At 36.2% G+C, this 24039-nt stretch overlaps 1 protein-coding gene across 2 annotated transcripts in view; it reads left to right on the top strand.

The window, feature by feature from the left end:
- VCAN (versican) overlaps positions 1-20269 on the top strand; it is a 114519-nt gene extending 94250 nt beyond the window's left edge. For both annotated transcript variants that reach the window (XM_027100688.1, XM_027100689.1), the window contains 3 exons: positions 12485-12629; positions 17968-18150; positions 18297-20269. In XM_027100688.1, the coding sequence (XP_026956489.1) occupies positions 12485-12629; positions 17968-18150; positions 18297-18424 (456 nt within the window). In that variant the 3' untranslated portion in view covers positions 18425-20269. The remainder of the gene's footprint in view (positions 1-12484; positions 12630-17967; positions 18151-18296) is intronic.
- Positions 20270-24039: the final 3770 nt, after the last annotated feature.

Here is a 24039-nt window from a genome sequence, read left to right as displayed (position 1 = left end):
TTTTTTTTTTTTTTTTTTTTGCGGTACGCGGGCGTCTCACTGTTGTGTCCTCTCCCGTTGCGGAGCACAGGCTCCGGACGCGCAAGCTCAGCGGCCATGGCTCACGGGCCTAGCTGCTCTGCGGCCTGTGGGATCTTCCCGGACCGGGGCACAAACCCGCATCCCCTGCATTGGCAGGCGGACTCTCAACCACTGCACCACCAGGGAAGCCCTGGCAAGGTCATTTTTACAACTTGCTTTTCAACTACAGACTGTGGTGTGTCCATGGACAGCACAGTTAGGGAGATAGTGGAAACCGGTAGGTGCCTTAATCACACTACTTTTTATAACATGACTCCCTAACCAATGGTTTAAAATCAAGCTGTGGACCTCAGAGATTTAAAGCTGTTACCGTCTTGCCCCCTCCTCTCCCTGAGCCCCAGGAATAAGATTCTCGCAGTGGCAATTCTCCCGAGGTCTGTATTGCTCCCTTCTGTGTGCTCTTTAGTGAGCTCCCGCAGCACCTCAAAGCTCAACCCTCACCACTGGGGATCGGACGCTTCAGTGGATCAGATGAAGTTACTTCAAAGGAAAATGTCACCTTAGGTTGCATTGTCCAGAGGTTGAGGATTGAGTAGAACTGACAATCCAGTTCTCTTTTTAAAATGTTGAGGAGCTTTAGGAAAGTTTGATTTGTAAGGAAAAAAACAACCAAAAAACCCTCTGACTTTATCCTTATACATTAAAAAGAACATTTTCTACATCTCTTTTACATTTTCCATCTGTCAACTCTATTTTGTCAGCACTCAGTGTCAACCCATGCAAGGCTGCTGGCTTGTCAGCTTCCTGGGAAGTAGTCACGGCCTTCTCACTCTCCAGTGTCCTGTTTGGAGAAAACAGAGACTTCCTCTCCTCTGCACTTTCTGGATCTAGTCAGAAAGTTCTCAAACAAGTTACTAATTCACAGATCCTTAAATGTCTTATTTTCTAGCTCTAACCAACTTATCTTGCCCCTTGTTAGTTAGGATATAGATTCCAAAAGGCTAACTGATAGCCTTTTGTGCTTAAAAAATGCTACTTGAAAAAAATATTTCTGGAAGATAACTGAATTTGGCTTTTTTTTTTTTTTTCACTTTGATAAACATGGTTGAGCATTGGCAAACTGCCACACCTAGAATTTGGGACACCCACTTGCCCTCCTGGTTATGCTGCAGAGTTAATGAAGGAAAATAGCCAGATTGGATGTGGAATTGACTTTAAATCCAGAGACCCATTTTCTCCTTTCATAAATAAACATGTTAGTCTGTCAAGCAAAGTATGGTGAGAAAAAAACCAACTTTTAAAAAGGTAGAAACAATAAAGAAATAGCCCTTAACCCAGGAAGAGACACCTAAAAAGGAGTAACTCGCAGGCCATAAACCATTATTCTTTTTTCTGCAGGAATGTATTATTATTACCCTTTTATAGACACAGAGGTTCGTATCCTCCTCCCTCTCCCAGATGTCTTGGACATTGAAAAGAGAATCAAGAGTATTAACTAATTCCCTGTGTTTTCTAAGCTGGTTTGAAGGATCGTGAATGATTTGGCAGAAAACAATGATGCAAAACAAAACCCCCGGGGCTTCCCTGGTGGCGCAGTGGTTGAGAGTCCGCCTGCTGATGCAGGGGACATGGGTTCGTGCCCCTGTCCGGGAAGATCCCACATGCCGCGGAGCGGCTGGGCCCGTGAGCCATGGCCGCTGAGCCTGTGCGTCCGGAGCCTGTGCTCCGCAACAGGAGAGGCCACAACGGTGAGAGGCCCGCGTACCGCAAAAAAAAAACAAAAAACAAAACCAAAACCTTAAGTTTTACTTTTTCTACCTGAAAATCTTAGAAGACTTCCTGTAAAGTGTTTGCAGATGGGTGTGTGTTGGCTATGCTGTGGTTTTAGCTCCAAGTCAAATGCCACTTCTCTGTGAGCAAGTCACACTGCATATCAACATTAATTTAATTATGTTAAATCTCACAGGCTTCATTAGATTAATCTAAAAGCCAAGGAAAACATATGCTGTTTCTTCATTCTTTAGCACATTACTCACCAGTAGAAGAATTTTCAGTTTCTTTTCTGAAAGACCATTGAGCTCTTAGTGAACATTTTTACTTGTGTTGCAGTTCAGTTTGATTTGAAACCAAGAACTGGTTCTTCTGATTGTTCACATAAAATATATCGAGCCACAGTGTAGTTCTAGAACACAAAACCCTCCTCTCCGCCTTTCCCTTCCTTGAGTGCAGATGGCTATTGACGGGCAAACAGCTGGAAGAACAATATTTACCCACCACTGGAAAATCATTTCATATTTGACAAGATTCTCCTTGAAAAAAAGAAGCATTTATCAACGTGGTAGTTCCTTTTCACAGATGCTTTTCCAACAGTGCTCTGTGAAACCTTAAAAATCACACATGGTTATTTAAATTTAATTGCTAATTAGTTTAAGGCAATGCATAGCCATGGAAAAGGCCAAGAAAATGTTGAATGGGTTTGGCAGTTTCAAGTTGCATTTGGATGGTGAACACTTCCTGACTGAAGACCTGTACAAACAAACTTGGGGCGAAGGAACCCACTGGCACCATTCATGGTGGGGATTAAATGCAAGTGGCTTAGTGGGGCTGTGCCTGGGACCCCGTCTCCAAGTGCTCTCAGAGTGGGAGGAACTCACATCCTTTGGAAACTGCTGTGGATAATTACTACTTTGTAGGGCAGTGAGCTCATGCTATTACACAAGATTAGTGCTGTGCTCCAGAGCTGGCAGATCCTCTCTCCCGCACAGAGATTTGCCAGCTAGGAAAATAGTGGGCATATTGCCACTTTCACAGCTATCAGGAGACCCCGAGTTAGTTTTTTTCCCTTCGACATATTCATGTTTGTAGGATCCCACTCCAGGCTGCCAGGCTTGGGCAGTGACACCAAAACAAACGTCTCTTTCTCCTTTAAAACAAAGCTGCTCTTTTCCTTTTGGTTGTTCAACTAAAAGACAACAGCCAAACCATAACCTCCTTTAAAACATAAATAAACAAGGACCTAGACCAGAGTAACCCGCAGCAAGTACGCAGATCAGAGGAGGGTATATTTCTACCTTGCAGTGAGGTCATTTGCCCCAACAATTTAAAGAAAACAAAATTAAATATAATCCCCCACAGACTGCAAACAAATGCCTCTTGTGACCACAGCCATCGAGGGAAAAAAGGCATTTTAAAGTTAACACATGTTTTGATTTCTCTAATAAGCAGTCCTTCTAAGCTCCCGGCAGATAACTGTTTGACCTGTGTTCTGAAAGGTGAAGGCGGGGGGGGGATAAACCCAGAGTGGTTATTCTGAGTTCTTTATTTAGTGCAAAGGTGGTTTCTTATCAGCATATGTTTCAAAAGGGTAAGCCGTTGTCTAGGGACTGTGTTTTCTATTTGGAGTTTGCTTTTATCCTTTGGTGGTTATCTGCTTACCCCTGGCATCGACTGCATTTGGATGTTATTTGTGGCCGTGTGAGTACAGCAGTGGCGCTACCGGTTCCAGGTGATAAAAGGAGTTTGAACACAGAAAAGTCAGCTTTTAGTACAGGTGTCATGTTTTTATAGCTAATCTACATAAGTTGTTACCTACAAACAGACTGAATCACATGCAGACATGAATTGTGTGCATTGGTGTTTATTTACGATCTGCCCTGTCCTGAGGATTTTAGGTGGCTGTTATAGATTTGGCTTTGCTTCTGATGCAGCTTCACTGTTCATCTGACAATTTTAAAAGGACAAATAGAAAAAAATAAATATTGTAGTCGAACGTTTTAGTCAACTAGAAAATTCAGATTATAGCTACATTGGCCTGTAGCTAACTAGAATGGGATTGGTAAATACTGTTTAGCTGAGGTCTATCTTTTAGCAAAGTGTTCTCTTCTTACTTTTCCTCACAAAACTGAGGGAACCTATCACAGATAATCCTTTAATCTTTTTTTCCATATGGAGGAAATAATCATGGTTTGGGGTGGGGCGGGGGTGGGGGGGACGTCTACATTGCTTTGTTAACGGTGACTTAGTTGGTAATTCAAAATCTAATGATGGATGGATATCACCACCTAGTGGCCATATAGTATTTTGCATTTCAAAACTTCACATTCCCAGAACTCCGCTTAGGTCTCTGCAAGAATAATATTCTCTGTGAATTAAGTCCCTATAGCTTTGGGTTTTAAAATTCTAGTATGAATTGCATTATATCATGAACCAGAAAGTTAAATGTGAAATGAGATGATTTTTCAAATGCAGCGTAAAGCGAATACATGGAGTCACATGCTTAGTAAAATCCTAGCAACTGAGGTAAGCATTGGGACCAATCTTTCCCGTATCTTCACTTTATACACAGTAATAGTGGAAAGTTTTCCTTGGCTGGTTCCCTTGGCATGTGAACCTAGAGGACATTTTTGGTTTTCTTATGAAAATTTTTTTACAGTGAATTAAATCAGCAGTGTTTGGGGGAATAGAGAGAGTAGGTAGAAAGCAGAGACTGGACTGTTCGTGGAAAAAAACTCCAAATTATAGCTTGAAGCCTTAAATTCTCCCAACAATTACCATAATATATTATGTCAGAGCATGGCTTTACTGGACAAATGTCACGAGCGGTTTTTATCAATGGAATGTGTGCGGTTAATTGTTTAAACATACTTGGCAACACTCATAATAGTTCTAAAACATAAAGCCTTTAATTGGCCATTTAAGATAATCTAAACTACAGTGAATTTTAAAGAATAAAAGGTGACTCAATCTAAGCTCAGAAACTATAGGTAAATATGTGGGTAGGTACAAGGTCGATGATAGAGTAGGCCCCTGGCAGATGCAGATTCAAGATTTGTCATTTCAAATATACACGAGAGACCCTGAAGATCCACAAATATGAACTATTTCGTACTTTTTGCTCAGGCACAAATTTGGACTGTACCCAATGGCTGGCTAGTATGTAAAAATCGTTCAACTAGCTGGCAAGTTTGTCCAATGGACAGCTCAGTTTTCCCATCTCTAGGGGTCTGTTGATGTTTATTCTACTAACTATTTAACCATTTTGGACCTTCTCTATTGTATTTATGGTGGGGACCCCTCTGCTACACAGGTCTGTGTGAACAAGGGCATTCCCAAAGGTCTATCCTAGATATATCCTTCCCTGTTGCCAAGAAATACTGTATTTGTAGGGGTGTGTGTATGTGTGTGTGATGGTAGTAAATCTCAAATTTGTGTCCCACAAAAAGATGAACTTAAATTTTATCTGGTGTGTGAAAATTCCATTTTCTTTTTATTAGAGAGGAAAAGAAACCAAGAGATTCTAAACGGAGTGTCTAACTGTTTAGAACTAGTTAGTGCCCATCGATTATCCTTTATAGCTATTTGACCAAATTAAATCGTAAAATCTCAATGAAAAGAATTTGAAATGGGTCAAATATTATGGAGAAGGGCTAGTTATCAACTAAGTTTTGATAAGTCCAGTTGCTTTGAAAACTTCTTAGTTTTAAATTCTGATAAAAGGGATTTAAAAACAAAACTCTTTCATGTTCCGGGAATTCTTTCTCTACTAGAGGTTGAAGCATGACCTTATTATCTCAGGGTTTTGAATTTTGAATTGACATTATCTTCTAAAGACAAAAAAAATCTTGATGTGGAAAAGCAAATACTATTTTGGAATGTTGCATGAAGGGTAAGTCATTCTACGGTTCAAGAGCCTTCCATGATCCAGCCTTTTCTTTTCACCATCCAGCTGCTTGCATATTTCCTCATAAATCGATTTGCTTATATATGTATCATATAAAGGACCAGCTGGGACGTGACTGTCACAGCAGTTAACTGACTAATACTGGTTGGTCTCGTTTCCTTTCTTGAACTGAAAGCAGTGCTCAGAGCTGAACCAAGCAAACTCCTTTTGTAAAGCAAAGCAAAGTACCTGATTTATTTTTAAATCTTGTGTATTTCCTAAATAATGCTTTTTTAAAAACCAAAGTATAGTTGATTTACAATGTTGTGTTACTTTCAAGTGTACAGCAAAATAACTCAGTTATATGTGTGTGTGTATTCTTTTTCAGATTCTTTTCCATTATAGGTTATTACAAGGTAGTGAACATAGTACCCTGTGCTATACAGTAGGTCCTTGCTCTTTATTTTATATACAGTAGTGTATATCTCTTAATCCCAAACTCCTAATTTGTCCCTTCCCGCCCTTTCCCCTTTGGTAACCATAAGTTTCTTTTCTTTGTCTGCGAGTCTATGAAATAACACTTCTTTCACCTTAGAAAAAAGACAGTGATCCACCTCTAGTTCAATTACATTAGAGTTTTCTCTTCCATTTGTTTTGTACATGCTTGTGATACTAGTTATCTGCTGAGATTCAGGGCCATGGATCATGGTGGTGTGTATTTTAAAGATAAAAGATCATCTGGTATCTCTGAATGACAGTTGGGACTCCTAGATACTATATAATCAGAGTCTCCTTGAAAGGATGTAAACCCTGTCTGACTTTAGTAGATTGCTGGTAACTTTCAAAAGCAGAGACCCTACCCCCATCCCCAAACACAACACACACCTTTTCCCTCCCCGTATGTTGATTGAATTAAGTTGGAGACTTTGCAAAGAGCTGGGAAGGAGAGAATAACTCTTCCGCCATTCTGCTTGAGACACTTAAGTCAAGTTTGTCTTAGATCTGTGGAACTGAGGTCACTCTCCGAGAGTGGGGAATATTGGCAGGCAGGGGAGTCCCGTGTGCTCCAGAAGACCTGCAGGATAATTCTCCGCTTTTATGTTAATATAAGACAGAAGTAAATTTTTGACGATAAAATACAGATTATTTGGAATAAAATAATCTAAGCATTTGTAAAGTTTGATAGATTGTAATGAATAACTTCAGTCTGCTCCGACCTTGTCCTCTCAGTATTAGGATTGGTTCAAAATGAATTCTCTGGTTTGTGGAGACAATTTTCATTCAGGAGAATGGTACTTACCTGTTAGATTTTGGCCAGGATTCTAAAAATCATTTTATGCTTTTGGCAGCTAACTTGCTTGAATCTGATTGGGGGGAAAGGAAAGAGAAAACAATAATTGAAAAGTTAATAAATCCAGTTTAGTTGAAATGGTTGTCTTTTGGGGCACTTTTTTTTTTTTTTTTTTTTTTTTACACATACAGAGAGGAAATCATTTAATTGGAACACTACAAGTAACTTTTTCATATAGTGTACAGCATTAAGCAGTTCATACTAGGTATAAAAAATTACCTCTTAATAAAATGCATGTTTGTTAGAGAACATGTAGATGAGTTTACATCTGAGCTGGCTTTCCTTTACATCAACTATGTGACTTTTATGTCATAATTTTCTCTGCCATCAAAAGAGAACAAAAATGCACAGTAATCTAGGGGTTTCTTTTCAGACATGGGATTGATCTAATTCTGGTCTCTGGGGGAAACAACGAGAGTTCAAGGTCTGGAATGGAGAACATGAGTCTCTGAGACAAAAACAGGCTAAATCAGCATTTATTTTTGTCAACAGTGTTAAAATGAATTCTCCCCAAGCCATGCTGGCTTTTTGGAATAATTTTAGTTTGCCCATCCAGCCCTAGAAGAGGGTCGACCTGGGCTAGATCACCCAGGATGTTTGCTTATAATTCCAGCGAGGAGAAAAAAAATCCAGATGGGAGCAGAGAATTTTTCTCTGCTCATTCCAAGAGTCTACATTTCTGTATGTATGAGACACCGTCTATGTGAGAGAGGCTCGATTACATTCTTATAGCTCAGAATTGATTTCCTGAGGAGAGCTCTCTTCCTAACATTTAGCTTTAGTGAAAAAAAATACATTATTGAACCTAAAATCAATGATTTATTTTTTCTACTCTTTTTCTCTGCAAGTGATATTAAATAAGGCTATAAGAATTCAGGAGGAAACAAAGAACGTTGTTCAGAAAACTGGAGTTTCCTTTGCTAAGTCAGTTTGGCAGTAACATGGAGCAAAATCAAAGCATCCTAGCCAAAATAAATCTGCACAATGGAGCAATCAGATATGAGGTAATAGTGTGACATGCCTGTGGGTATCAAACATTCTTGCAAAAACCACAGACTTAAAATTTGGTCCTGCACCATTAAGCCACAGTTCTGCCAAGCAACAACACAGATCACTGCTGCGAGCCAAATGCAATTCCCACCCAAAACAATTAAATCTTTTACCAGAGGTCTGAGCCTGGGAAGCTTAAGGCCTGAGAATTACTTTGGTGGCATGGAATCAGAATCTCATTTCAGTGTGAAAATGAGATGGTTATTGTTCAGATCAGGAGGAAATGTCAGCTGCAAAATACATGGCAGTCGAGGGACTTGGATGACTTGAAGTGATGTTTGTTGAGGTTAGATTTAAAAAGTGTTAGCTAAGAAATCGGTAAGTTCTTTCTGATTGCCGCATAGCTCATGTTATAATGTTCATTTTTACTGATTAGAAAAATAATTTATGCTCATTCAAGGGAAGTTGGAAAATCTGTAAGAATGTATAGAATAAAATATTACCTTAGTCTCATATCACTAGATATAAACTTTATAACATTTTACTGCATTTTCTTTGGGTCTTTTGCATACACACACACACACACACACAACTGCATCGAGAGTATGCGTAAAATTCGGATTATTGTACATTTTTAGGACTTTGCTTTTTATTTAACTTAACACTTCTTTTAGTATCTTCCATCTCCTTGTATAGTCCTCAAAGCCAAGATATTTGATGGTTATATAATGTCCCATTTGTCTGGCTATACCATGATTTATTGAATATATATTTGCTCTATAGATTTTTCCCACTTACTGCTAGTGTAATATTTTAGATAAAATGTTGTTCATATCTCTGATTATTTTTTAGGATGGCATTTTAGAAGTAGAATTATGAAGTCCAAGGGTAGGAACTTTTTTTTTTTTTTTTTTTTGGCGGTACGCGGGCCTCTCACTGTTGTGGCCTCTCCCGTTGCGGAGCACAGGCTCCAGACGCGCAGGCTCAGCGGCCACGGCTCACGGGTGCAGCCGTTCCGCCGCATGTAGGATCCTCCCGGACCGGGGCACAAACCCGTGTCCCCTGCATCGGCAGGCGGACTCTCAACCACTGCGCCACCAGGGAAGCCCAAGGGTAGGAACTTTTTAAGGCTCTTGGTATGTATTGCCAACTGTTTTCCAGACCGGTTATTTACTTCTGCTGACTTTGTGATTGTCTCGCTTGCTGTTTGCCAGCAGCAAACAACATCTTCGATCAGGGGCAAGTATGGATAGGGAGGAGCGCAGCACACTCTGGGGTTCATTATTTCTAAATATGAAATTATTTATTAAACAACACCACTATGTGCCAGGCATAGCTCCTGGCACTGAGGATACAGGTGTAAACAAAAGAAGCCAAAATCCCTGTCCTCAATGAGCTTACATTCTACTAAGGAGAAAAAATATAATAAGTAAGTAAAATGCATAGGATGTTAGAAGGTAATAAGTGTTATGAAGAAAAATAAAGCAAATAAGGGAGATGAATAGTGTGATAAGGCCAAGGAAAGGGGAGCACCGCACAGTTTACACATGGTATTGGGATGCTGGAAAATTTTCCACCTTTGAGGACATTCACTGGTTTCCTGAAAGAGGTTAGTTAGAAAGTAAACTAGAAAGTATTGAGCTCCAAAATCCAAATTAAGTATATGAGGAACTCTGGGATCTTTCACCATAAAAAGTATTCAATTTAGATCTTTGTTAGTTTTAAGGAATTCTTATTCTTTATTAATTTAATTTTTAATTTTATCCTGCTTTAATTCATCTGTTAAAGACAGCTTAGTCATACAGCAGCAGCAGGCTGAATGTGACGTTTATATCTGCATTGTTAACTCCTTTTCTGTTATCTATTAAAGGAGGGTAGCCGGAAAAAAAAAAAAGGCAAAAAATAAGACTTGGTGGGTGGAGGGTAAGAGATGGTAAGGAAAGGGAAATAAGCAAAGAAAAGGAAAATAAAGAAGTAATTAGAAACCCAGGTCAGATCAAATGTCAGTTCCCAGTCGCAGGAAGACCTGCCAGACAGAGTGCTTTGGTGAGTACGGTCCTCTGAGCATCTTTCCCAGGGCCACCTAGGGGGTAGCTCAGTGGTACCATTCAGGCTACTAGAGTTGAATTTAAATCCATATAATTTCTGGATTTCCACCAGAGAAATAAAAACACCCTTAATTCTGTGTTTTGGAAAAAAAGTCTTTATTAAGCTTCCCTTGGTTCTTTGAAGTTTTATCACTTTTCAGAGACTCTTCTTTACATAGCAGAGGTCTCTTGTCTCCTATCTTAATTTTGGCATGATTGAGGTGTATTTCAAAGCAAAGCTAAGCAAAGAGATTGAAGGAAAAGTAGAAGGTCTCTTAATCCTGAGGTTTTCAAACTTAAGGTCTTCTTCTCACAAATTATTTTATCAAAGATCTAGGTTTTTACCATATTTTAAAGCTTTAAAAACCGCATTATTTTCTGAGAAGAAAGAAACATTAGAGCCATTCTCTAGTATATTTATTATACATTTTTAAAAGACATAAAGATAACCATGGTGCTTTTGGGAGTAACTAGCAGGACTGTTTTTTGGCATGCTCTGAATTGGAAACAATTGCCTTAACTCATATACAGTTCTTTCTTCTCTGACTCTGTCTTTTTCAAATAAAATCTCTTAACTCACTGTTTCAACCACAGACTCATTTTTCCCCCCCTTGGTTCTTTTTTTTTTTTAATTTTTATTGGAGTATAGTTGATTTACAATGTTGTGTTAGTTTCAGGTGTACAGCAAAGTGAATAAGTTATACATACACATGTATCCACTCTTTTAGTTTCTTTTCCCATATAGGTCATTACAGAGTATTGAGTAGGGTTCCCTATGCTATACAGTAGGTCCTTATTAGTTATCTATTTTACATATAGTAGTGTGTATATGTCAATCCCAACCTCCCAATTTATCCCTCCTCCCCCTTTCCCCCTTGGTGACCATAAGTTTGTTTTCTACACACAGACTTATTTTAAATTTAATTCAAGGAAAGACTAATAGATCTGTAGGCCCAGAAGAAACAGTCACATTTGCCATTGTCACATAAATCTGAATACGTATTTCTTTCATATGAAGGAAATTTGTCTCCACCAGTCTGGTCAGCATTAGATGTGATTTAAACTTGACAGTAGGCAAAGCATATTGGGAAAGCGATACCCAAGTTGAGCCAGAGAGACAATGAACAAACATGTCCCATATCACATTCTAATTAAGAGACCGGAGGCTAGAAAGCTTCTCTCTTATTTATGGTCCAATATTATTTTCATCCCACTAAAGTTTGTTATTTTTGAATAGGCATAAGGACTATGTTTTTCATATAATTATTGGTTGATATGGAGGTCACATTTTAAGGCAACAAAAATTTGAATGTAAACCTAAAAGTCCTGGGTGTTTAACATTGCTAAGTTTCAAGTTATTCCCAGTCTTGCTGGATTACTGTAAGAGATAATGCATACCAAGTACCAGAAGAGGGCTTCATTCATTACTGGTGCTGAATAAAAGACATGTATTACTGTGATGGAAGGCAAAAGATATTTCTGGTTAAATCTCATTGCTCAAACTAGGGAATCAAAAGGTATCATCTAAAGATGTAGATATAAAGGTAACCAGTAGGAAAACATCAGGTCAATAAAATTCCTTTTAATTATCTGAACACACATTAAAGAAAAGCAAACATATATTTATAGTAAGACATTTTTAAAGCATTATCTTGTATATTAATATGCATAAATGTGATAAATGTTCCTATTAAAACAACTTCCAGATTAGATCATAAAGCAAAACACAACTGAATGGTGCACATAAGAATCATATCTAAAATAGAATTACTCAGAAAGGTTGAATATAAAATGATGGGCATAGGTATATCGGGTAAACAGAAAAATAAATATAGCAAATATATCGATTTATATATATATCAACATAGCAAAGAATTTGGATGAAAACAATTACATTCAATAAGACAAAGGTACTTTATTGTGGTAAAAATATAGAAGGAGGAATGACCATTTTATTGCACTATAATCACGTCTACATAAAATTATATGTGCACATAAGGTTTGGAAGAAAACATGACAGATAGAGTGACGAGATTATGAATTTTTTTCTCTAGTTGTTCCACTTCCATTAATGCTGTTACAATTAATAATAATGACATGGTGAAAATTCTTAAATTGAGCATTGATTCCTTAGATATATGTCTCATCGCCAAAGGAAAAAATATATATATTTGTTGAAGAGAGACTTTGAGATATATACATTTTCCACTCAGAGTGTAAAAATCTTTTTCTTTACCACCAGAATTATTTCAGCTAGATGGTTCAACAGAAATTGTTGAGTCCCTTCTAATTTAATCGTGCAGTAATGACACTGTCGCTTTTATAATATGCTTCTCTTTGACTGTCAATAGTTATCTTCTCCCTCCATTTTTACAGCAATATGAGAACTGGAGGCCCAATCAGCCAGATAGTTTCTTTTCTGCTGGAGAAGATTGTGTTGTAATTATATGGCATGAGAATGGCCAGTGGAATGATGTTCCCTGCAATTACCATCTCACCTATACCTGCAAGAAAGGAACAGGTAATGATTACTCCATTAATAATGTATACTTAATCTGCATTTCAATTATCAAGTAAATTCAGGAAGAATAAATGTCATTCTTTGTGGTCTTTTTTTTTTTTTTTTTTTTTTGCGCGGTACGCGGGCCTCTCACTGTTGTGGCCTCTCCCGTTGCGGAGCACAGGCTCCAGACGCGCAGGCTCAGCGGCCATGGCTCACGGGCCCAGCCGCTCCGCGGCATGTGGGATCCTCCCGGACCAGGGCACGAACCCGTGTCCCCTGCATCGGCAGGCGGACTCTCAACCACTGCGCCAACAGGGAAGCCCAAATGTCATTAAGACATAAGCTGGATGTCACATGTGGCATCTCTTATTGCTCTGGAATGGTTTACTTTTTCAATATAATTGAAAAGTTTGTTTCCAGTAATGTATTCACCTTAGATTTCAAGTGCTTAAGATAACAATGTAGCATTTATGTAGAAAAACTACCTGGCAGTATTTTTAAGAAAAACAATTGCCAGCCCAAGGGCCTATAAACCTGTTTATTTTGATGAGGAGAGCATTAAAAAAAAAAAAAAAAAAAATTAGTTGTAGAATAAATAAATAAAAAATTTAAAGAAACAAAAAAATTTTTAATTAGTTGTCGACAATAAAAAACTGGTATGTATCATAAAATAATGTGAAGTTTTTACTTAAAAAAAAAAGAACACCTGGTGCCCTCTGGCCCATGTTCACATTTATCAATGGTTTAAATACTGCAGCTGAAAACTACCACCCTCCCTTGGTAGGACTGTTGTCTCCAATTCATTGCAGTCCTCATTCAGACCTTTCCTCCTTTTTGGTTAAGTTCCTGGTCTTTATAGACATTTGAGTTTTTCACTCATTCCCTTAGAAGCTCCATCTGTACACATAAACCATAGAACAAAAATGCCATCCCTATATCTATTGTTGAAAACCTTCAAAATATGATACAATAAAAACATTTATAATATGTTTATAAGTTAATAATATAATGAGAATTGCTTAGTTGATATTAAACAGATAAAATTAAGAAAGCTGATTTTTGAAAGTGTTTATCATTGACCAATATGTTTGAATTCTAAGGCACACTGTATAGACTTCTTCCTTTAAAAAATAGGAATTCCATAAAAATTTATAAACCTATTTGCAATTGATAATGGTGTTAGAACATGAGTATTTAATCTCAATACCCAGATTTTACCCACCTCAATTAAACATACAAAGTACAAATGCAAAATGCAAAATCCATTTGACTTATTTTTGAATATAAAAATAATAAAACTAAAAATACACTCTACAGATATTTTAGGAAAGACAAACACCACTAGAGAAATTCTATCAAAAGAAAGAGAACAGTAAGATACACAAAGCTGAGATGAAACTTAGCTGTTATCCATGACTACTATACTCTGCCATTCTCTTGTCTAAAGCAGAATTTATTCTGAATATCTTTCATGTGTGAGCAGCTTTCCTGACTATGTACGTTACTTCCACACTTACGCGATGGAACTTGTGGAAACAGCAAATCAAGTTATTTGCTCTTTTCCCTGTTTCTAGTGTAAGAAGTCTTTAAAGAACTGTTTGTCTTTATCCAAATGTCGTGTTTGCCCTCTTAGATCTCCAAATGTTCCCTGGAGTCATGCTTTCATTTTGTGATCCAAACATTCTTTTATTTCCCGTGTTGCTTTTTCCTATGCCAGGGTTTATTAGCAGCAGCACTATTAACGTTTTAGGCCAGACGGTTCTTACTTGTTGGGGCTGTCCTGTGCATTGCAGAATGTTTAGCATCATCCCTGCCCTCTATGCACTGAATGCCAGTAACATTCTCCTCCACTCCACGTCCTCCTTTGCTTTGTGACAACCATCCATGTCTCTAGCCATCACCAACTATCCCTGGGAAAGGAGGGAGAGGAGGAAAACTGCCCCAGGTTGAGAACCACTGCCTTATCTAAAAAGGTCTCACAACAGTAACATCATGGTAGACATTTACCAATGGGGAAAGATTTACAAAACATTAGGTCTACCTCATTAAAGGAGAAAAATAAAACAAAACAAAATGATTCATATATTTTATCTCCCTACTGTCTGATTTTTATTTGTGTAGACTTAATTCTTTGTTAATCAGTACTCTGGGGAATGTTACGAATTTTATAAATGTCTGAAGACTTTTATAAATGACACTTATTTTTCCTTTCAGATATTTTAGACATCTTTAAACATACAGACCTAGGTCGTTTTAATTAAATACTTGCAAAGGAGGATTATATTATATATAAAAGACTTTTTTTAAAAAAAAAAAACACCACCTCATTGCATACTATCTACACATCTTTGGGGCATCCTGCAGGTTCCTTCCAATCCCATCCATTTAATTCCCCAATCCAGCCATAGATAATGACTTAATTCCCTTTCTTTTCTCTTTAGAATTATCACATATGCTTGTATCTGTAAACAAATTGTTTAGTTTTGTACACTTTTGAACTTTAAGTAGAATCATACTGTTTGTATTTTGTGCATTGCTTTTTTTGTTCAGCATTATGTTTGTGAGATTTATCCATGTTGATGCATGTAGCTGTATTTCTTCATTTTGGCTGCTGTGTAGTATTACAGTATATGACTATATAACATCTTATTTATCAGTTCTCCTGCCAGTGGACATTTGGGTTACATTCAGTGTTTTCACTATTATAAACAATGTTTCTACGAATATTCTTGAACTTGTTTGTGGTAGATCTCTGCAAGTTTCCATAGGGTGTTTTTCCAGGAGTGAAGTGCAGAGTCATAGGATACAGGTACTATCAAATTCACTAGAAAATGCCAAATTATTTTCCAAAGTGGTTGTACCAATTGTCACTCCCACCAGCAATGTGTGAAAGGTTCCATTACTCCACATCTTCTCCAACATTTGATATTAACGGACTTTGAAATTTTTGCCAATCTGGTGGGTATAAAATGTTACCTCTTGTGATTTAATTTGCGTTGTCTTGGATACTTCTCCCTGGATATCTTTTCATATACTTTTATTTATAGCTCTTCTTTTGTAAGGTTTCTGTTCATGTCTATTGTGTATTTTTAAAACTTGATTGCTTCTCTTTTATATATTGATTTGTGAGAGTTTTTTTAAATGTCCTGGTTATTAATCCCTTGACAATTATATGTTGCAAATATCTACTCCCAGTTTGTAGCTTGTCTTTCCCCATGGCATTTTTTAATGAACAGAGTTCTTCATTTTGTTGAATTTTCCTTTATGGTTTAAACCTTTTTGTGTCTCAAGAAATCTTTACCTATCCTAAAGTCAGAAAGCCATCCTATGTTGTTTTTAAATGTTTTATAGTTTGTCTTTTACATTTATATATTTAAACCATCTAGAATTGATCTCCCTTGGATTCTCTGAGGTAGGGAACCAAATACATATTTTTTTCCATATGAATACCCAATTGTCCAAGTGAAAAAACTACCTTCTCCCCACTGCTCTGCCATGTTGCTTCCGTCAAATATCAAGCATATATATGTGGATCTATTTCTGGTCTGTTTGCCTGTCCTTGCCAGTACCACACTCCCTGAATTATTTTAACTTTATAATAAGTCTTCATTTATAGTTTTGGAAGAAATCTGTATATTGCTTTCCTCTCAAATTTAAAGACAACTTTTAATTAGTCAGAATCAAGTATAATGAGTTATCTAATTGATAATTTTTAACCTTCCGTATCACTTCCATCTCATTCTATCTGATACTTGCTAGTATCTAGACCCTAGTATAGACTTTCCATATTACAATAAAAGAAGTGTAGATATCCAGATGCGGGTTTTCATTGAACTATATACGTAGTGTAGATTATTAATTGAAAATGACATATTATTATAGAAATCTCAGTTTATCTTCTAGGAATTTGTAAAAATCAAATACATACACAAACGTTTCTGATTTCTTAGTTATAGATAGTAGGACTTTATAATCTATTTTTAGGTTATGTCTATCTGAATGACAATTTCTTATGTGAACAAAAATATATGCTTGGATTGTGTTTCATTAAAGACAGTTTTGTTTGCTATGGGTCAATACATTCTAAGCTGTTCTGTCAGGCAGAAGTAAATTAAAGGAACTAAATATTTAAGTTAAACCTACATTTGTCATTTCAAAAGAATATGGTTATAAACAGCCTTTTGAATATGTAAATAAATTTAATATTCGTGAACTTTTGACATCCAAACATCTTGGTACCAAGGTTTCTGGTAATCATCCTCCCACTGAAGATTTGCATTATTTCATGAGAGAATATGACATGCTTATCAGGTGGGCCTCATGATAGCATTCTTAAAGTAAACTATTGATAGGAAATGTCATTTAGGGAAATTATATTGAAGTTAAGTTATATTTTTATTAGAGATATATAGCAAAACACAATCACTTAATAAAAGTTAATTTTTAAAATATATCATTTAAAACAAGTACACTAATATTGAATAAAATTACAAATTAATACAAATTCAGTTGAACCAATTTTCCCAGCTTCTTGAATTTCAAAATTGTGAGGTTTCTTTTACTACTATTTCCTTTTTACTGTTTCTACCATCACTAAGTTTGTTGATATATAGAATTTTTTATTGTGGGTTAAAAATGATGGTTATATATTCCACGATTTACCTTTACTTACCCTGCTTAAGAGTTGAAATTTATATTTATAAGGTAATTACGAAATTGAAGCATGAATACTACATCCTGACTTGCTTCCTGTCTCTGTACAGAAGACAGAAAAGAGCAAATAAACATAATTGAACCTGGAGATATTTTATTTATACTGAAGGGTCCATATTTTATCCATATTTTGGACATATTTTGTCCACATTTTGAAGCTATGATGTTATTATAGATTGTAAGTTTTTTTCGGGGAAGTGACAATAATAGTTAATTATTACAAATCTTATTTGAAGTGAAGGTGGGTAATAAATAAAAACATCGGGATGGTGGTGAAGACAACATCAACAGACCACATGGTGGCCTGAGACAGGAAATTCCAAATTCCTTTTAATTTAGAATTTTTTTCGGAAAAGTATCACCTTCAAATGGACAGGTGAATGTATGACCATATGCCCTATGGTTCTTTTAAAAAAAAAAAAAAAAAAAAAAGCACAATTCAAGGTACAGAATCTGAGATTCAAACTAGGCCCAGAAGCTTACTGTTTAGTTTTGTCTTGAAAATTTTCAATTTCTTAATCTAAATGACTGCTGAAGGTGCTTGATTGGGTATAATAAAGAAGGAAAGAGAAAAAAAAAGAGAAACTCATGCCAATAGAAATACTTAGATTATTTGGAAATAACCCAATTTACTTTTCTTTAGTTGCTTGCGGCCAGCCCCCTGTTGTAGAAAATGCCAAGACCTTTGGAAAGATGAAACCTCGTTATGAAATCAACTCCCTGATTAGATATCACTGCAAAGATGGTTTCATTCAACGCCACCTTCCAACCATCCGTTGCCTAGGAAATGGAAGATGGGCTATGCCTAAAATTACCTGCCTGAACCGTAAGTGGTCCTTTAGAAAGAATGGACAACCATGCTATAACAACTACTAGACACCCTCATTTTACGGCTACGGTATTGGTAGTTTAGGGTATGGAGCAAGTAATATTGTTGTGTTTTCTTTTCTTTCCTTCTTTCCTTCCATGTAGCATCTGCATACCAAAGGACTTATTCTAAGAAATACTTTAAAAATTCCTCATCAGCAAAGGACAATTCAATAAATACATCAAAACATGATCACCGTTGGAGCAGGAGGTGGCAAGAATCAAGGCGCTGATCCCTAAAATGGCGAACATGTGTTTTCATCATTTCAGCCAAAGTCCTAACTTCCTGTGCCTTTCCTATCACCTCGAGAAGTATTATCAGTTGGTTTGGATTTTTGGACCACCGTCCAGTCATTTTGGGTTGCTGTGCTCGAAAACATTTTAAATGAAAGTATTGGCATTCAAAAAGAAAGCAAACAAAAGGAAAGAAAATAAGGGCAGAATGTAACCATTTCCAGACTATCTAATTTCTTTAGTTTTCTATTTGCCTCCAGTGCAGACCATTTTATAATGTATACCAGCCTACTGTACTATTTAAAAAGCTCCATTTCAGCACCAATGGCAATGTAAATAAGATGATTTAATGTTGATTTTAATCCTGTATATAAAATAAAAAGTCACACTGAGTTCGGGCATATTTAATGATGATTATGGAGCCTTACAGGTCTTTAATCATTTGTTCGGCTGCTTTTGGTAGTTTGTTTAGGCTGGAAATGGTTTCCCTTGCCCTTTGTCAGCAAGATGGAGGATGGCTTTTCCTGGACAATTAACAAACACAAAGTTTTGTAGGTCACTGCACCATTTCCGCCCTAGGTACAACCGGCTTCCATGTGATGCTGAAACCTGGCTGGCTAATGGGATCCCAACGGAACTAGAGACTGCAATGTGGAACTCTTTTTTTGCTGCATTCCTTTTTCTTCACTTACAAGAAAGGCCTGAACGGAGGACTTTTCTATGACTAGGAGCATTTTTTAGGGGTCAAAGTGCTAATTATTAACTCAACTGGGTCTCCTTTTTAATGGCTTTTTATAACACTAACTTGCAAGATTACAGATCAACAACATTTCAAATGGATATAGACCTAGGGCTCTGGAGGGAGGGGGTTTGTTAAAACAACACACATTCAAAGAAAGAAATTTTGTATATATAACCATTTTAATCTTTTATAAAGTTTTGAATGTTCATGTATGAATGCTGCAGCTGTGAAGCATACATAAATAAATGAAGTAAGCCATACTGATTTAATTTATTGGATGTTATTTTACCCCAAACCTGAACATTGACATAGTATGTTAGTTATTTTTCAGTGTTAGCCTTTATACTTCCCTCACACAGTTTGGAACAATATAATCTAGGTACTCTGTCCCTGATGAAATAATGTGATGGATAGAATGCATCAAGTGTTTATTATAAAAAGAGTGGAAAAGTGTATAGCTTTCAGCAAATGATGTTTGCCCATTCTAAGCAAGGAGCATATATATAGACATAGTGTGGGCGTTGCTTCCTGTTAGGTGGAGTGTATGTGTTAAAATTTCTCCCTATCTCTTCCCACTCTGTTTTCTCCCCTTAATTTGAATAAAATGACTGCTGAAGATGACTCTGAATCATTATCCACTTAATTTAATGTTTAAAGAAAACCCTGTAATGGGAAGAAAGCATTTAGGAGTCTTTCCCTAATTTTAGTTAGAATGATCTGGAGAAGACAACAAATAAAATGCAAATAGAAGAAGAGCAGACCCAACATGGATTCTTTTTCACAGAACCTCTTTTGACTTAGAAGGAACCACAGTAGCCACAATCATACAGTCTTTAGGCAAGTTCCCTTGGTTGCCGCGTTAAATGTGATCCACCTTTGGGTGTTCTAGAGCACAGAACAACTCTGTGTCTACCTATTAGGTTTTAATTTTTCCTCTTTCATTACAATGCACATAATACGTTCCTGTATTTATATTATACCGTGTATAGTGTAAAATGTGAATGACTGTTTTTTTTTTTTTTTTGTGAATGAAAATCTAAAACCTTTGTAACTTTTTATACCTGCTTTTGTTTCGCCAAAGAAACCTAAAATCCTTCTTTTACTATACTGTGACTGGTCTGGTTATTTACAACTTTAAACCCTAATGTGCACGAACATTTTTACATTCTAGATCTATCATGAAGTACAAGCTGCTGGCTTGGATGAAATGATTTTATGGCTAGCAGAGAGGTGATTATAAATGTCCCTGCAAAAATTGAGATAGTAATTCTGATAATGTTTACATATACATTCTGAGGCATTAATCTCAAACATGAAGGACACATGCAATAGGAAAAGTGATAGGTCACACTTACAGAATTCTTCCTATTAACCAGGCCAAGTGTTTTATGTATATCATCTCCCAACAAGCCTAAGAGAGAGGCTGTTAATGTCTGATTGATGAGGGATCAAGCATAGAGAATTCAAGTCATTTGTCCCAAGTTAGATAGCTTGTTTGTAGTAGATGCAGGTAATCTCCAGAACCTGCATAATACTCTCAATAAAAACATAAAATATTATGTTCTCAATTGTTATACATTTAGGAGGTTAATTTACTGGCTAGAAGATCATATCTTAAAGATCAGAAGATGTCAAAAACACCAAGTTCCTATCCATCCAGATATTCATCCATCACTTTATTTTCATTCATTCACTATTACTAAGTACTTACTATGTATTAGGCACTGTACTAGGCCCTGGAGATTCAGCAGTAAATGAGCTAGACAGGTCTCTGCCAATGTAAGATTTTTATACTGGATGCATCCCATGGGAGTTATTTTACAGCCCATTCTATTCAATATCTTTATTGATAATTTGGAAGAACAAATCCATTATATATTCTGCAGTTGTGTAGAAGATATCATAAAGGACAAAGGTGAGTGGAAAATTATTTTGAGGTTTCTTTCTTGGAATGTCAAAAATATATGGGAAGTTAGGCATGAATAGATACAGAAGAGATTCTTTTCCTTGCTTAGCTTGTCCTTTTAATGTGCAATCTGTCATATCTTTATACAGAACTTTAAATAGAAATTACCCAAGGGAGTATATGAGAATTTGTATTACTTGTGCATGTACACCCTTATTAGATGTTTATAAATCCATCAGATAAATTTTTACTGATCTAGGTGCAAATAATAGAGTCTATGGGATGTTCCATTACCCGCAATGCTGGAACAGAGTGAGAAGTTTAAGGAGACTCAGCACTACTCAAAGTCAGCCAGAGGTGGTTTTCTATTCATTTCTAAAAGCTAGGTTGCATATCAGGGGAAGAAGAGGTGGTTTTATGGGGTAGCTGAAATGGAAAAGAGGTATGAGAGATTGTATCGGGAGGAATACATCATTTTAATGTGATAGCAAGTAGGACTTTGCTGATCTTAAGTGAATTTTCAATTATGGTACAGGAAGTAGGAACTGGATTAGCCTTGAGCTAATTGTGCAGGAGTCATATATCATGCAAAATAAAGTTGTGGAGTTTGAAAATGGACAGAAAATATAAAATAGTTTCAAAAAAGTTCAGAGTTGATTTTGTGCATGCCTGTGCAAGACTGTCTCCCAAGAAAAGAATCTCCAAGAGAAAATATATCTTAGATAAAAGCAAAAGATGTTATCAAGAAGCTAAAGACTCAGTGATGACTTCAACATTTTTAAATGTGTTTCTTTTCATGTTTCCCAGTATTACAAATGCAGGGAAGTGGTTTTTGAAGGAAAAGGCCTGCAGTGATGGTTTTGTACCATTTGTACATCCTTTCTTTTTTCTTTTAACTGTGCTGCGGTTCCCATTTGCTAAACAAACCAGAACTCACCCAAATGATTCTTTTCTGAAACAAGTCTATATACAAAGTTTATAAAGGTCTTTGAATGAGTCATTCAAGAGTGTATAATCTTTTCCCGTTATTACTCATTTCTGAGTGTTTGGATCCCAGCTGGACAAGAAAGAGAAAATGCCAAACAAGAACAAGAATGGTTTTTGTTGAGATGTTTACAGAATAGGCAAAGCCTGGGTTTTCATTGGAATTTAAATTCACAGTTCTGTCTGAGTCCATCAAATGATCCCTGCTGAAGATAAAAGTTGATTGCCTTAAGGCAGTAAGTCGTAAGTAATTTTTTGATAGTGTGTACTCTAAAATAAAATGTTAAACTATGTATCCATCACATTTTAAGTTGTCAACCAAAATGTTTTTCATCATAAAGCAAAACAATTGTAAAGGATTTTAGTTTTGGCATTTTCTAAATATTGCTGTTCTAAAATAAACACGTAACATCACTCTCTTAAATATATTCAGTGGATTCTAAATACTGTAATAGTTTGATTCCCACTATCATCCATCTAAAAAATACTTGAAGAAAAATACTTTTTTAATAGTCAGATATTTTATGTTTTTATTTTTGGACTTGCTTTTTTATTTCAGTTCCCCCATGGAATTGTATCTAAATATTATACGTTTATGTGCTTGAAAGTCTTCTATTGATTAAGCTATCACCTTATATATACATCAAAATTTGTACTTTCAAGTGGAAAATTAATTTTGTCTTATGAACATAAACATAAAGGTATAAAAGTTAAAAATCCTCTCCTGGATTAAGTTATCATTGTAATTTACAGATATACAATTGCTCAAAGCAATATTACACTCTTACAAAATTTGAAAGCTAATTACACAAATGGTAACATTTTATTAGAAATGTATCTCAATGAGATGATTAGGGCTGTTTTTCCCAAATCACATTTCCATGAGTAAACATTACCTAAAACTAGAACGTGTCATGGCTTAGCATCAATTCTATTCCTATTTTATTCTTACAGATTTAAACATTGAGAAAACTTTCTCACTTAAATAAGTAAATGGAAATGATAGTTTTATTATGCAGAGCTACTCAATATTTTTAAACTTCTTTCTGAATTATATGTCAAAAATCATATAGTGGTCTGTCAAAAATTACTTTCAATTACCTTTCAGTTGACATCTCAATGAAGTCCTTCTTAAATTTTTTTGGTAAACACCTGACTTAAAAAAGGTTTTGATTTGTACACTGTCACCAGAGTCATTCATTTTGATTTGTCCTTTTCTCTGTTCATAATTTTTACATCCCATGTCAATGCATCCTAAGACTCAGGATAGATGAAAGGTGTGTTCGATATGGTGGTTGTTTTTTATGAAGTCGGAGTCTAAAGCCTTCGGTTTTCAAAGCTTGTTTCCTGAAACAACAGCATTAACATCACCTAGGAACTTGTAAGAAATGCAAATCCTCAGGCCCTGCCGTATTGAAATAGAAATGTTGGGGAATGAGGAGAGCAACCTGGGTTTTCACAAGCACTCAGGATGATTCTAAAGTTTATGAGAACTGGTATAAAGAAGATGATATCAAAAACGTTGAAGTTATGGAAATTTCTTCCTTTTGTGTGCCCACGTACACCACCACCCCCAGAGTCTTTATTTTGCATGATACATGATTTATGGACAGTTAGCTCAAGGCTAATCCGGTTCCTACTTCCTGTCCTGTATTGAAAATTCACTTAAGATCAGCAAAGTTCTGATCAAGCAACCCTGATTTGGAGACCACTGCTTTAAGATACACAGTCCTTAAAGTATTTTTAGTACATTATCTATCTGTACTTGTGAGCATGTTTGGTGATTGCTTTCCCAATATTGAATGGGCCTCTGGTTATACAAGAAAAAAGTGAGAAAAGCTTTCACTACAGGGAAAGCTGAATAAAGAGGCATGGTTAAAAATAATCATTTCTTAAAAGACAGACCTGAAACAAAGCTTGAAATGAAAGAATTGAGACAAATTTAAAAACTGAGAAATAATAGAAGCAAAAAAGATAAAACT

This window comes from Aethalodelphis obliquidens, unplaced genomic scaffold, assembly GCF_003676395.1.
Source record: "Aethalodelphis obliquidens isolate GAN/ISIS:26980383/991018 unplaced genomic scaffold, ASM367639v1 scaffold4, whole genome shotgun sequence".
Taxonomy (NCBI): domain Eukaryota; kingdom Metazoa; phylum Chordata; class Mammalia; order Artiodactyla; family Delphinidae; genus Aethalodelphis; species Aethalodelphis obliquidens.
The sequence above is the reverse complement of the archived record's forward strand: the minus strand, read 5'-3'. Positions and strand labels throughout refer to the sequence as shown.